This window comes from Oncorhynchus gorbuscha, unplaced genomic scaffold (assembly GCF_021184085.1).
Source record: "Oncorhynchus gorbuscha isolate QuinsamMale2020 ecotype Even-year unplaced genomic scaffold, OgorEven_v1.0 Un_scaffold_607, whole genome shotgun sequence".
Lineage (NCBI taxonomy): Eukaryota > Metazoa > Chordata > Actinopteri > Salmoniformes > Salmonidae > Oncorhynchus > Oncorhynchus gorbuscha.
This window is the reverse complement of record NW_025745734.1, coordinates 165,062-180,000: the sequence shown is the minus strand read 5'-3', so window position 1 is coordinate 180,000 and position 14,939 is coordinate 165,062. Positions and strand designations below refer to the sequence as shown.

General features: G+C 47.2%; 1 protein-coding gene across 2 annotated transcripts in view; it reads left to right on the top strand.

The window, feature by feature from the left end:
* Positions 1-14,709, top strand: part of creb5b (cAMP responsive element binding protein 5b) — a 111,246-nt gene extending 96,537 nt beyond the window's left edge. For both annotated transcript variants that reach the window (XM_046334841.1, XM_046334842.1), the window contains exons 9-11: positions 6,669-6,896; positions 8,655-8,763; positions 11,463-14,709. In XM_046334841.1, the coding sequence (XP_046190797.1) occupies positions 6,669-6,896; positions 8,655-8,763; positions 11,463-11,617 (492 nt within the window). In that variant the 3' untranslated portion in view covers positions 11,618-14,709. The remainder of the gene's footprint in view (positions 1-6,668; positions 6,897-8,654; positions 8,764-11,462) is intronic.
* Positions 14,710-14,939: the final 230 nt, after the last annotated feature.

The window sequence follows — 14,939 nt, the reverse complement described above, 5'->3', positions numbered from 1 at the left end:
CATATATACTGAGCTTCAGTCAGTCAGTCCAGTGGTCACAACATGTTCCAGGTGTTGTAGAGTTAGGATAATGTACAGACCAGGGCTTCAGTCAGCCCAGTGGTCACAACATGTTCCAGGTGTTGTAGGGTTAGGATAATGTACAGACCAGGGCTTCAGTCAGTCAGTCCAGTGGTCACAACATGTTCCAGGTGTTGTAGGGTTAGGATAATGTACAGACCAGGGCTTCAGTCAGTCAGTCCAGTGGTCACAACATGTTCCAGGTGTTGTAGGGTTAGGATAATGTACAGACCAGGGCTTCAGTCAGCCCAGTGGTCACAACATGTTCCAGGTGTTGTAGGGTTAGGATAATGTACAGACCAGGGCTTCAGTCAGTCCAGTGGTCACATGTTCCAGGTGTTGTAGTGTTAGGATAATGTACAGACCAGGGCTTCAGTCAGTCCAGTGGTCACATGTTCCAGGTGTTGTAGTGTTAGGATAATGTACAGACCAGGGCTTCAGTCAGCCCAGTGGTCACATGTTCCAGGTGTTGTAGGGTTAGGATAATGTACAGACCAGGGCTTCAGTCAGTCCAGTGGCCACAACATGTTCCAGGTGTTGTAGGGTTAGGATAATGTACAGACCAGGGCTTCAGTCAGTCCAGTGGTCACAACATGTTCCAGGTGTTGTAGGGTTAGGATAATGTACAGACCAGGGCTTCAGTCAGTCAGTCTAGTGGTCACAACATGTTCCAGGTGTTGTAGGGTTAGGATAATGTACAGACCAGGGCTTCAGTCAGTCAGTCCAGTGGTCACAACATGTTCCAGGTGTTGTAGGGTTAGGATAATGTACAGACCAGGGCTTCAGTCAGTCAGTCCAGTGGTCACAACATGTTCCAGGTGTTGTAGGGTTAGGATAATGTACAGACCAGGGCTTCAGTCAGTCCAGTGGTCACATGTTCCAGGTGTTGTAGGGTTAGGATAATGTACAGACCAGGGCTTCAGTCAGTCCCAGTGGTCACAACATGTTCCAGGTGTTGTAGGGTTAGGATAATGTACAGACCAGGGCTTCAGTCAGTCCCAGTGGTCACAACATGTTCCAGGTGTTGTAGGGTTAGGATAATGTACAGACCAGGGCTTCAGTCAGTCCCAGTGGTCACAACATGTTCCAGGTGTTGTAGGGTTAGGATAATGTACAGACCAGGGCTTCAGTCAGTCCAGTGGTCACAACATGTTCCAGGTGTTGTAGGGTTAGGATAATGTACAGACCAGGGCTTCAGTCAGTCCAGTGGTCACAACATGTTCCAGGTGTTGTAGGGTTAGGATAATGTACAGACCAGGGCTTCAGTCAGTCCAGTGGTCACAACATGTTCCAGGTGTTGTAGGGTTAGGATAATGTACAGACCAGGGCTTCAGTCAGTCCAGTGGTCACATGTTCCAGGTGTTGTAGGGTTAGGATAATGTACAGACCAGGGCTTCAGTCAGTCCAGTGGTCACATGTTCCAGGTGTTGTAGGGTTAGGATAATGTACAGACCAGGGCTTCAGTCAGTCCAGTGGTCACATGTTCCAGGTGTTGTAGGGTTAGGATAATGTACAGACCAGGGCTTCAGTCAGTCCAGTGGTCACATGTTCCAGGTGTTGTAGGGTTAGGATAATGTACAGACCAGGGCTTCAGTCAGTCCCAGTGGTCACAACATGTTCCAGGTGTTGTAGGGTTAGGATAATGTACAGACCAGGGCTTCAGTCAGTCCAGTGGTCACAACATGTTCCAGGTGTTGTAGGGTTAGGATAATGTACAGACCAGGGCTTCAGTCAGTCAGTCCAGTGGTCACAACATGTTCCAGGTGTTGTAGGGTTAGGATAATGTACAGACCAGGGCTTCAGTCAGTCAGTCCAGTGGTCACAACATGTTCCAGGTGTTGTAGGGTTAGGATAATGTACAGACCAGGGCTTCAGTCAGTCAGTCCAGTGGTCACAACATGTTCCAGGTGTTGTAGGGTTAGGATAATGTACAGACCAGGGCTTCAGTCAGCCCAGTGGCCACAACATGTTCCAGGTGTTGTAGGGTTAGGATAATGTACAGACCAGGGCTTCAGTCAGCCCAGTGGCCACAACATGTTCCAGGTGTTGTAGGGTTAGGATAATGTACAGACCAGGGCTTCAGTCAGTCAGTCCAGTGGTCACAACATGTTCCAGGTGTTGTAGGGTTAGGATAATGTACAGACCAGGGCTTCAGTCAGTCAGTCCAGTGGTCACAACATGTTCCAGGTGTTGTAGGGTTAGGATAATGTACAGACCAGGGCTTCAGTCAGCCCAGTGGTCACATGTTCCAGGTGTTGTAGGGTTAGGATAATGTACAGACCAGGGCTTCAGTCAGTCCAGTGGTCACAACATGTTCCAGGTGTTGTAGGGTTAGGATAATGTACAGACCAGGGCTTCAGTCAGTCCAGTGGTCACAACATGTTCCAGGTGTTGTAGGGTTAGGATAATGTACAGACCAGGGCTTCAGTCAGCCCAGTGGCCACAACATGTTCCAGGTGTTGTAGGGTTAGGATAATGTACAGACCAGGGCTTCAGTCAGTCAGTCCAGTGGTCACAACATGTTCCAGGTGTTGTAGGGTTAGGATAATGTACAGACCAGGGCTTCAGTCAGCCCAGTGGTCACAACATGTTCCAGGTGTTGTAGGGTTAGGATAATGTACAGACCAGGGCTTCAGTCAGTCCAGTGGTCACAACATGTTCCAGGTGTTGTAGGGTTAGGATAATGTACAGACCAGGGCTTCAGTCAGTCAGTCCAGTGGTCACAACATGTTCCAGGTGTTGTAGGGTTAGGATAATGTACAGACCAGGGCTTCAGTCAGTCCCAGTGGTCACAACATGTTCCAGGTGTTGTAGGTTTAGGATAATGTACAGAGCTATAAGACGGGCCTGTTAGGCACTAGTCATGGAGAGCTGACAGAACACAGGGCTTCGAGTCAGCAAGTGGTCAATGTTCCAGGTGTTGTTAGGGTTAGGATAATGTACAGACCAGGGCTTCAGTCAGTTGACAGTGATTCAAACATTTTCCAGGTGTTGTAGGGTGGATTGTGATGACCAGGGCTTCAGTCACAGTGGAAGTTCCAGGTGTTGTAGGGTTAGGATAATGTACAACCAGGGCTTCAGTCAGTCCAGTGGTCAATGTTCCAGGTGTTGACTAGTTAGGATATGTAGGACCAGGGCTTCAGTCAGTAGTGGTCCAAATGATCCAGGTGTTGTAGGGTTAAAACATTACAGACCAGGGCTTCAGTCAGTCCAGTGGCCATCAGTTCAACTGTTGTAGTTTTGTACACCATCCTCCAAAACAACATGATCCAGGTGTTGTAGGGTTAGGATAATGTACAGACCAGGGCTTAGTCAGGACCAGTGGTGGGTACACATGTTCCAGGTGTTGTAGGGTTAGGAAATGTACAGACCAGGGCTTCAGTCTGACTGTGTGTCTGTGTAGGGTTAGGATAGGGTTTCAGTCAGGTGGTCACAACATGTTCCAGGTGTTGTAGGGTTAGGATAGTGTGGGTTTCAGGTGGGACGGTGGAAAACGTCAGTCCAGTGACAACATTTCCAGGTGTTGTAGGGTTAGGATAATGTCCAGACCAGGGCTTCAGTCACCCAGTGGTCACAACATGTTCCAGGTGTTGAGGGTTAGGATAACTGTACAGACTGGCTTTCAGTCAGTCCAGTGGTCACTGGCATGTTCCAGGTGTTGACTGGCTAGATAATGTACAGACTGGCTGACTGGCTGACTGACTGACATGAGGCTGACTGAACACACTGATGGCTGACAGACTATTGTTATTGGCTGACTGGTGACTATATTTGACTGATTCAAACAGGTGACAGGACTGGTTGGATGTTGACTGGAAGTTACTGAGGGCTAAACAATAAGGCTGGCTGACCACTGACTGTTCTGGTGACTGTAGGGACTGGCTGTTCCAAAGATCTGGCTTCTGACCGGCTAAAACATGACAACAACACTGGCTGACAAGCTGACTCAGACTGGTGTTTTCCACTGGCTGGCTAACTGGCTGACTGACCCATGCCTTCAGATCAGGAAGTCAGTGGTGGGGAGGGGTTTTAGGGCACAGTGGCATAGGCATGATTTTGTTTTTAGGGAAGTGGGCTGTGAATAGTAATTTCTAACAGGTAGAGTAGGGACTGTGAATAGTGATTTTAAACCCAGGTAGAGTAGGGACTGTGAATAGTGATTTTAAACAGGTAGAGTAGGGACTGTGAATAGTGATTTTAAACAGGTAGAGTAGGGACTGTGAATAGTGACTTTAAACAGGTAGAGTAGGGACTGTGAATAGTGATTTTAAACAGGTAGAGTAGGGACTGTGAATAGTGATTTTAAACAGGTAGAGTAGGGACTGTGAATAGTGATTTTAAACAGGTAGAGTAGGGACTGTGAATAGTGACTTTAAACAGGTAGAGTAGGGACTGTGAATAGTGATTTTAAACAGGTAGAGTAGGGACTGTGAATAGTGATTTTAAACAGGTAGAGTAGGGACTGTGAATAGTGATTTTAAACAGGTAGAGTAGGGACTGTGAATAGTGACTTTAAACAGGTAGAGTAGGGACTGTGAATAGTGACTTTAAACAGGTAGAGTAGGGACTGTGAATAGTGATTTTAAACAGGTAGAGTAGGGACTGTGAATAGTGATTTTAAACAGGTAGAGTAGGGACTGTGAATAGTGATTTTAAACAGGTAGAGTGGGGACTGTGAATAGTGATTTTAAACAGATAGAGTAGGGACTGTGAATAGTGATTTTAAACAGGTAGATTAGGGACTGTGAATAGTGATTTTAAACAGGTAGAGTAGGGACTGTGAATAGTGACTTTAAACAGATAGATTAGGGACTGTGAATAGTGATTTTAAACAGGTAGAGTAGGGACTGTGAATAGTGATTTTAAACAGGTAGAGTAGGGACTGTGAATAGTGATTTTAAACAGGTAGAGTAGGGACTGTGAATAGTGATTTTAAACAGGTAGAGTAGGGACTGTGAATAGTGACTTTAAACAGATAGATTAGGGACTGTGAATAGTGATTTTAAACAGATAGAGTAGGGACTGTGAATAGTGACTTTAAACAGATAGATTAGGGACTGTGAATAGTGATTTTAAACAGGTAGAGTAGGGACTGTGAATAGTGATTTTAAACAGATAGATTAGGGACTGTGAATAGTGATTTTAAACAGATAGATTAGGGACTGTGAATAGTGATTTTAAACAGGTAGAGCAGGGACTGTGAATAGTGATTTTAAACAGATAGAGTAGGGACTGTGAATAGTGATTTTAAACAGGCAGAGTAGGGACTGTGAATAGTGATTTTAAACAGATAGATTAGGGACTGTGAATAGTGATTTTAAACAGATAGAGTAGGGACTGTGAATAGTGATTTTAAACAGATAGAGTAGGGACTGTGAATAGTGATTTTAAACAGGTAGAGTAGGGACTGTGAATAGTGATTTTAAACAGGTAGAGTAGGGACTGTGAATAGTGATTTTAAACAGGCAGAGTAGGGACTGTGAATAGTGACTTTAAACAGGTAGAGTAGGGACTGTGAATAGTGACTTTAAACAGACAGAGTAGGGACTGTGAATAGTGACTTTAAACAGGTAGAGTAGGGACTGTGAATAGTGACTTTAAACAGACAGAGTAGGGACTGTGAATAGTGATTTTAAACAGGTAGAGTAGGGACTGTGAATAGTGACTTTAAACAGGTAGAGTAGGGACTGTGAATAGTGACTTTAAACAGGTAGAGTAGGGACTGTGAATAGTGACTTTAAACAGGTAGAGTAGGGACTGTGAATAGTGACTTTAAACAGGCAGAGTAGGGACTGTGAATAGTGACTTTAAACAGATAGAGTAGGGACTGTGAATAGTGACTTTAAACAGGTTCAGCTAGGTTAAGACTTCCACGAGATGTTAGAATAGATGAAACATGGAAATGAGACATAGTTGAAGTCCTTCTCAGTGACCTGTAAATGCAGAAGACACATTTCAGTTGAAGGCATTCAGTTGTACAACTGACTAGGTTTCCCCCTTTCAACACTGATCCATGCTCCAATCAGTGTTCACTCCTCAGGTCCAACTCTCTGATTCGTGGATGTGAATAGTGACTAGGTTTCCCCCTTTCAACACTTGCTCCAATCACTGGCAGACCCCTGCAACTCTCTGATTCAGAGGGGTTGGGTTAAATGTGGAAGTTACATTCAATAGTGACTTTAAACAGGTAGAGTTGGGTTAAATGTGAATAGTTACATTTCAGTTGAAGGCATTCAGTTGTACAACTGACTAGGTTTCCCCTTTCCCTTCCATGTGTGTGTGACCTTGTTCTCTCTCTGTCTCTGTCTCTGTCTCTCTGAATCTCTGTCTGTGTCTCTGTCTCTGTCTCTGTCTCTGTCTCTGAATCTCTGTCTCTCTCTCTCTCTCTCTCTGTCTCTCTGTCTCTCTGTCTCTCTCTCTCTGTCTCTGTCTCTCTCTCTCTCTCTCTGTCTCTGTCTCTGTCTCTCTCTCTGTCTCTGTCTCTGTCTCTGTCTCTGTCTCTGTCTCTCTGTCTCTCTCTCTCTCTCTCTCTCTCTCTCTCTCTCTCTCTCTCTCTCTCTCTCTCTCTCTCTCTCTCTCTCTCTCTGTCTCTCTGTCTCTCTCTCTAGTTGTCGCCGGCGGCCCAGCAGATGCAGCCGAGCCAGACGATGCAGTCTCCGACCTCTAGCGGTGGGCGCCGCAGGCGGACGGTAGACGAGGACCCTGACGAACGGCGGCGGAAGTTTCTGGAGAGAAACCGAGCGGCGGCCACGCGATGCAGACAGAAGAGGAAAGTATGGGTGGTGTCACTGGAGAAGAAGGCTGAAGAGCTGACCCAGACCAACATGCAGCTTCTGGTAGGATATATGTGGACGAGATGGTTATGTCGCAAATGGCACCCTAGTCCCTATTTAATGCACTACTTTTGACCAGGGCCCATAGGGCTCATAGAGCTCTGGTCAAAAGTAGTGAGCTTATATAGGGAATATGGTGCTATTTGGGACGTGTTGTAGGTCTTCACATTAGACTTTTATGTTCAAATAGCAGGGAGATAGTAAATAAGTTCTCCACTGCAGGGCCACACACCTTTGATGGGGCAGGTGCTCAGAGTGAAAACACTTGCTCTGCTACTGACAGAGGCGACCTGCAGCTGCCCCCTTCCCTGAAAAGACACTAAACATTTCAGAAAAAGTCATTTGTTTGAAAAAACAGCATTTCACTACACCTGCAATAACATCTGCTAAATATGTGTATGTGACCAATAAAATTAGATTAGATTTGAATCAAAAGGGACCTTTTTTTTCATAAGAGGGCAAAAGGCCAGATGCTCCAGCACCCCTAGAGCTCCATCTGTGTCCGTGCCTGCACCACTGTGTACAGCATTCTAAATAAAGTTTAGTGAATTGAATTGAATGCTGCTCAACTCTTGTAAAAGTTAGGTAGCAACCATCTCCAACCCAGACCTTCTTTCTTTCTCCAACTCTACCAATGGTTGTTTTCCTTTCATCCTCACCTTTCTCTGCTTATCTATAGTTCAGATCATGAAGACCAAACACTTTCAATGTGTTTGAGTGTTTGATGTTCTTTCAGCCTGGGAGGAGAACTGCTCCACTAAACTCAGACATACTGCCACTCTCCCTTGTTATAGTTATAGAGGCTTGTTGTAGTTCAGTCTGTTGTTCCGTAGGGGCTTGTTGTAGTTCAGTCTGTTGTTCCGTAGGGGCTTGTTGTAGTTCAGTCTGTTGTTCCGTAGGGGCTTGTTGTAGTTCAGTCTGTTGTTCCGTAGGGGCTTGTTGTAGTTCAGTCTGTTGTTCCCATAGGGGCTTGTTGTAGTTCAGTCTGTTGTTCCGTAGGGGCTTGTTGTAGTTCAGTCTGTTGTTCCGTAGGGGCTTGTTGTAGTTCAGTCTGTTGTTCCGTAGGGGCTTGTTGTAGTTCAGTCTGTTGTTCCGTAGGGGCTTGTTGTAGTTCAGTCTGTTGTTCCGTAGGGGCTTGTTGTAGTTCAGTCTGTTGTTCCGTAGGGGCTTGTTCTGGTTCAGTCTGATGTTCCATAGGGGCTTGTTGAGGTTCAGTCTGTTGTTCCATAGGGGCTTGTTGTAGTTCAGTCTGTTGTTCCGTAGGGGCTTGTTGTAGTTCTAGGAGGCAGACACTCAGAGATACAGACAATTTTCAACCATAAATCAAAACCAGCCCCTGAAATGATGCCTGTCTTTTGACATTCCTAACAACGAGCCGGTTCATTTATTTGTCATAGTTGTATTAAATTCCAATTAAGATTGAAATCTTAATCCTGCAATTGTACATGGTTTTAGCAATGATAATACTCTTTCTTCATCGCACTATTGATGCAGAATGTTTATTGTGAGTTTTGCAGTGAGGCTTAATTAAACAAGCTATTTTCCTTTTATAACAAATGTGACTTTATCAAGAATCTATTCAACAACAAAAAAAGCTGAATTTATTCACCAAGCAAAGATAATCACTCAGTCCAGCTAACAGTAAATCTCTCTTATTGTGCTCAAAATGTGTGTCGGGTGGGTCACTGTAAAGCACTTTGTGGAAACTGCTGATGTAAAAGGGGCTTTATTAAACACATTTGATTGATTGCTTGTTGTCAGAATGAGGTGACCATGCTGAAGAACGAGGTGACCCAACTCAAGCAGCTCCTCCTCACCCATAAAGACTGCCCCATCACCACTCTGCAGAAAGACTCCCAAGGTTACCTCAGTGAGTAGCTTGTTTACACACACACACACACACACACACACACACACACACACACACACACACACACACACACACACACACACACACACACACACACACACACACACACACACACACACACACACACACACACACACACACACACACACACACACACACACACACACACAACACACACACACAAACCCCAAAACACACACACACACATAAAACCCCAAAACACACACAAAAAAACCCAAAACACACACACACTCACCCCTGTGCCGTATCACTAGTATACAGCTAAACCTGCATAGAGAACCTTCCCAGTTCTCCAGCCATACAGTGTCTGTGTCTATGAGTTAGAAGCAGTCCTGAGGTTAGGGTGCCCAGTCCAGGGTGGTGACAGTCAAGTCATCCTGTCCCACACTCACCACACTATGAGGACATATGGATCCTGCCATGTGTATCACACAGGGTGTACGGATGCTGGCAGGAGCCACGCTGTTTCATGGATGTGGGGGAGAGAGGCACTAGGATACCACCCGGCCTGGAAGTCTGGTACTAGTCATCACAACCCCAGAATATGAGGCCTGTTTTTCCATCAGAAGTGGACTGGAGTCATAGAACTAAACCACAGGTCGCTGCAGAGATTCCACTGAAAAAAGATGTCACAGACTGCCGACCGGCGTCCAAACTCCCATGTCCAGTCCTGCTGGTCCCGGTTCCCCTGCTGGTCCCGCTGGTCCCGGTCCCCCTGCTGGTCCTGCTGGTCCCGGTCCCCCTGCTGGTCCTGCTGGTCCCGGTCCCCCTGCTGGTCCCACTGGTCCCCCCCTGCTGGTCCCGGTCCCCCTGCTGGTCCCGCTGGTCCCGGTCCCCTTGCTGGTCCCGGTCCCCCTGCTGGTCCCGCTGGTCCCGGTCCCCCTGCTGGTTATTGGACTGTTCCACAGCAGCAGACTATGACATCAGAACCCCACCGTTTGATATGGATAGGAGTGACATTTCCATGTAATTAGGAGAAGGCAGAAGGCCCTCCCTGTGCTGTGAGGCTTCAGCAGACAGACAGGGGAAAAGCAGGCTCACTTCCCCTCACACTGCCCTGCTCTCACTGGCTCCTTGTTTAGAGGGTGAGTAGACTGGGCTGACTGACTGGGAGAGACTTGCATTGATAAGCCCAGTCTGTCTGTGTACAGATGTCACTCCTAGTATGTTGTGAAGATGTATCAAGCATGTTTTCAAAGGGATAAAAAGGTTTTAAAATGCAGGTTTATTTGACCCTTTTCATACATAGCAGCTAGAGGAACGGGTGGATAATTGTTAACCTTTCAGACAATTTACAAAGCGTCTACCTTTTCAGACAGTAGAATTCTGCTCCGGCATAGAATGTTCTATTGTTTCCCTGACAACAATAAACATTGATTGATGGGGCGGCAGGTAGCCTAGTGGTTAGTGTAGAGGCTGCAGGTAGCCTAGTGGTTAGAGTGTAGAGGCTGCAGGTAGCCTAGTGGTTAGTGTAGAGGCTGCAGGTAGCCTAGTGGTTAGAGTGTAGAGGCTACAGGTAGCCTAGTGGTTAGTGTAGAGGCTGCAGGTAGCCTAGTGGTTAGTGTAGAGGCTGCAGGTAGCCTAGTGGTTAGTGTAGAGGCTGCAGGTAGCCTAGTGGTTAGTGTAGAGGCTGCAGGTAGCCTAGTGGTTAGTGTAGAGGCTGCAGGTAGCCTAGTGGTTAGTGTAGAGGCTGCAGGTAGCCTAGTGGTTAGTGTAGAGGCTGCAGGTAGCCTAGTGGTTAGAGTGTAGAGGCTGCAGGTAGCCTAGTAGTTAGTGTAGAGGCTGCAGGTAGCCTAGTCGTTAGAGTGTAGAGGCTGCAGGTAGCCTAGTCGTTGGAGCGTTGGACTTGTAACCGAAGGGTTGCAAGATCGAATCCTCAAGCTGACGTGGTAAAAATCTGTCGTTCTGCCCCTGAACAAGGCAGTCAACCCACTGTTCCTAGGCCGTCATTGAAAATAAGAATTTGTTCTTAACTGACTTGGTTAAATAAAAATATGTGCTTTTGTTTTTTATGGCAGATGTGTTTTCTTTCTACTAAATGCACTTAACAAACTTTAACAAACTTCAAAGTACTTTTCTTAGGAGCGAGTGGTCTGAGTGCAGGCAGATGGAGATAATTTGATTGACAGTTCTGGTTGCCTAGTGATGGATGTTAGCCCAGCTTCAGAAGCGGCAGCCCGTTCAGTGGTGCTTCAGAACTAAAGGTTTCGTGGAGGCTTTTAAAAAGCTGCAGTGTAAAACCTTTCAGACAGACAACAAACATGTCGAAGCCGAAGCGCTTTCAACGCGCCTCATTCCGTTGGTCTGAAAGGAGGATATGATAGATGTTTGGTTGGAAAACACAACGTTCAGTGGTTTATACTGTACATAGAAATGTAACAATTCTATATTTGGTGAAAATTAAGAGGTTTTTAACTGTTGGACCGTGTTTGTTTAGATAAACAGACATCTAGAGTTGTTCTATTGAGGGTTTCATGTTCACTACACACCCATTCATGTTGATACACACACACACACACACACACACACACACACACACACACACACACACACACACACACACACACACACACACACACACACACACACACACACACACACACACACACACACACACACACACACACACACAATTGTCAATCGTCCTCTCACCATGTGTGTTGTCCTCCTCCCCTCAGGTCCAGACAGCAGTCCAGCAGGCAGCCCGGCCCCAGCCTGCTCCCAGCAGCAGGTCATCCAGCACAACAACATCACCACCTCCAGCACAGCTGTAGGGGGCAGCACTGTGCACGGCCTGCCCAACCACCGCACAGACATCAACCCCATCCACTAGAGACAAGACAGAGAGAGACCACAGTACCCCCGCCCCCCCCAGTCTGTACCCCCAGCCCCCAAACTGTACCCCCAGCCCCTACCCCCAGTCCGTACCCCCAGCCCCAACCCATCCCTGATCTAACCCCCCTTCCCTGGCTCTCTGAGGGCTGTTTGTCTGTCAGTACGGGACGGGCGGCATCACACACTGCGTCCATCTCCAGGACCAGGTCCAGAGAAACCTCTGAGGGAAACCTCTGGAGGGAAACCTCTGGAGAGAAACCTCTGGAGAGAAACCTCTGGAGAGAAACCTCTGGAGAGAAACCTCTGGAGGAAAACCTCTGGAGGAAAACCTCTGGAGAGAAACCTCTGGAGGGAAACCTCTGGAGGGAAACCTCTGGAGGGAAACCTCTGGAGGAAAACCTCTGGAGAGAAACCTCTGGAGAGAAACCTCTGGAGAGAAACTTCTGGAGGAAAACCTCTGGAGGTAAACCTCTGGAGGAAAACCTCTGGAGGGAAACCTCTGGAGGGAAACCTCTGGAGAGAAACCTCTGGAGGGAAACCTCTGGAGAGAAACCTCTGGAGGGAAACCTTGGGAGAGAAACCTCGGGAGAGAAACCTCGGGATGGAAACCTCGGGAGAGAAACCTCTGGAGGAAAACCTCTGGCGAGAAACCTCTGGAGAGAAACCTCTGGAGAGAAACCTCGGGAGAGAAACCTCGGGAGAGAAACCTCGGGAGAGAAACCTCGGGAGAGAAACCTCTGGAGAGAAACCTCTGAAGTAACCTCGGAGGCCTGTAGGGCTGCTCTTTCTACCGTAGCTATAGTAGTATTTTTATAGACCTTTTTAACTAATATGTGTTCTCTGGGTTTGTCTTCGTTCTTATTTGTCTTCTATTTTTGTCTCGTTTTTTATCTATTTTTTTTATTTTAAATTTGTACTTTAGTTAAAAGGGAGCTTTGCAATTCATGCAGCATTAACCCGTGTGGAGTTTTTTGTGATGTCATACCTCTGTTAGACCGACACCCCCACCGGGTCACTGTGGTGACACAGCAACGGGACATGCGCCTCAGACCGTCACCTCTGTGACCCTCCCTAACGTCACCTCTGTGACTATGTCTGTGTCTCAAATGGAACATTTTCCTCTATAAAGGCCACTACTTTTGACCAGAGCCTTATGGGTAAATGCCATTTGGGATGATTATCTTGTATGTGTGCTTGTGACTGATGGATTGACTAGCAGAGAGTCTAAGTACCACTGTCAGATAAGTATGTGTCAGATAGTTACTGTGTTGAATAGTGCAATGTTCTGGTTACATGTGTAACATACAGGGTATGTAGTGTCAGGTACTTGATCAGATGCTTAGCTCAGAAAGTGTGTGGGATGCTACTGCCTCCACGTTGTTGATGTTGTTGTTTTTAACCAAGTCCAACTGTTGCCATGATATGCTATTACTTAGTTACCTACCGGAATCTGGCGTTTCTATTGAATTATGCTCTTTTTCTAGAAAGGACCCTGACTGTTACCCTAGCAACCCATCGATGCTATTTAGAGGGCATTACATGTAATGAAAGATTGAACGGTGTTGAGAATATGTTCAAATTGAAGCAATACATCCTAGTATTGTTGTTCTATCAGCCATATTGCCCTGCACTGTGATACCAGCTAGCCGAGGCAGCTCTGGAGGCTGACCCCTGACCTCTGTCTCCTCCACTCTCCTGGAGGCTAACCCCTGTCTCCTCCACTCTCCTGGAGGCTGTCCCCTGACCGCTGTCTCATCCACTCTCCTGGAGGCTGTCCCCTGACCACTGTCTCCTCCACTCTCCTGGAGGCTGACCCCTGTCTCCTCCACTCTCCTGGAGGCTGACCCCTGACCCGTCTCCTCCACTCTCCTGGAGGCTGACTCCTCACCCCTGTCTCCTCCACTCTCCTGGAGGCTGACCCCTGACCAGTCTCCTCCACTCTCCTGGAGGCTGACCCCTGTCTCCTCAACTCTCTAGGAGGCTGACCCCTGACCCCTCCACTCTCCTGGAGGCTTACCCCTGACCCCTCCACTCTCCTGGAGGCTGACCCCTGTCTCCTCCACTCTCCTGGAGGCTGATCCCTGTCTCCTCCACTCTCCTGGAGGCTGACCCCTGACCCGTCTCCTCCACTCTCCTGGAGGCTGACTCCTCACCCCTGTCTCCTCCACTCTCCTGGAGGCTGACCCCTGACCAGTCTCCTCCACTCTCCTGGAGGCTGACTCCTGACCCCTGTCTCCTCCACTCTCCTGGAGGCTGACCCCTGACCCGTCTCCTCCACTCTCCAGGACCAAGTAAAGCTTTAAGAGACATCTCCTTCAGTGTAGTTCTAGTGTTGCTGCAGCCAGGCTTCCAGAATCAGTGGCACATTCCAAATGACCTGAACATTCCAGATATGAGCCTTGTGGGGTTGTCATACTGTAGGAGATATATAGAGAGAGATATGAGGTGAGATAGTTGATTGAGTCTATGCTTTTGTAGTCTGACTGTCAGTGTGTGTTTGACAGTTGAAGAATGATTGGCTGAGTTTCTATCCCTTTATAATGAAAAGGTCTTACAACCATCTCTAACGAGGCTCAGCAGTTTTAGCCGAATGTTTTCCAAAACATCACAACGTGCCTGAACTTCTCTGTCTTTTTTTATGACTAAATGGAATGTCAATTGTTTCAAATACTTTTGAATGATCCTGAACTTCTCCATTGAGCTATCAAGCCTTTCTAAGTGATTGTTCCCCCAGTCTCAGTGAGTGTAGCGTTGGTGGACACTGTGTCTGCTGTTGGTGTGTTGTTATGCCATTTAGCAGAGGTCTTTCTTCAAACCACCTAGTCATGTATACATTCTTTATGTGTGGATGGTCACGGGAATCAAACCCACTATCCTGTTGTTGCAAGTGTCATGCTCTACCAACTGACCTACAGAGCACCAGTGTGTTGTAGGGAGTTTAGTCTGTAAGGGCAAAACCAGCTGGCTGACTGACCAGGGAGGAAAAAGCTGACCTTCCGTCTAACCTCTCCTTCTAGCTCCAACCCAGCTCTCCCACAGACCGGCTGACATGTCTGTCTGTGTGTGTCTGTCTGTCTGTCTGTCTGTGTCTGTCTGTCTGTCTGTCTGTCTGTGTGTGTGTCTGTGTGTGTGTGTGTGTGTGTGTGTGTGTGTGTGTGTGTGTGTGTGTGTGTGTGTGTGTGTGTGTGTGTGTGTGTGTGTGTGTGTGTGTGTCTGTGTGTGTGTGTGTGTGTGTGTGTGTGTGTGTGTGTGTGTGTGTGTGTGTGTGCGTGTGTGTGTGTGTGTGTGTGTGTGTGTGTGTGTGTGTGTGTGTGTGTGTG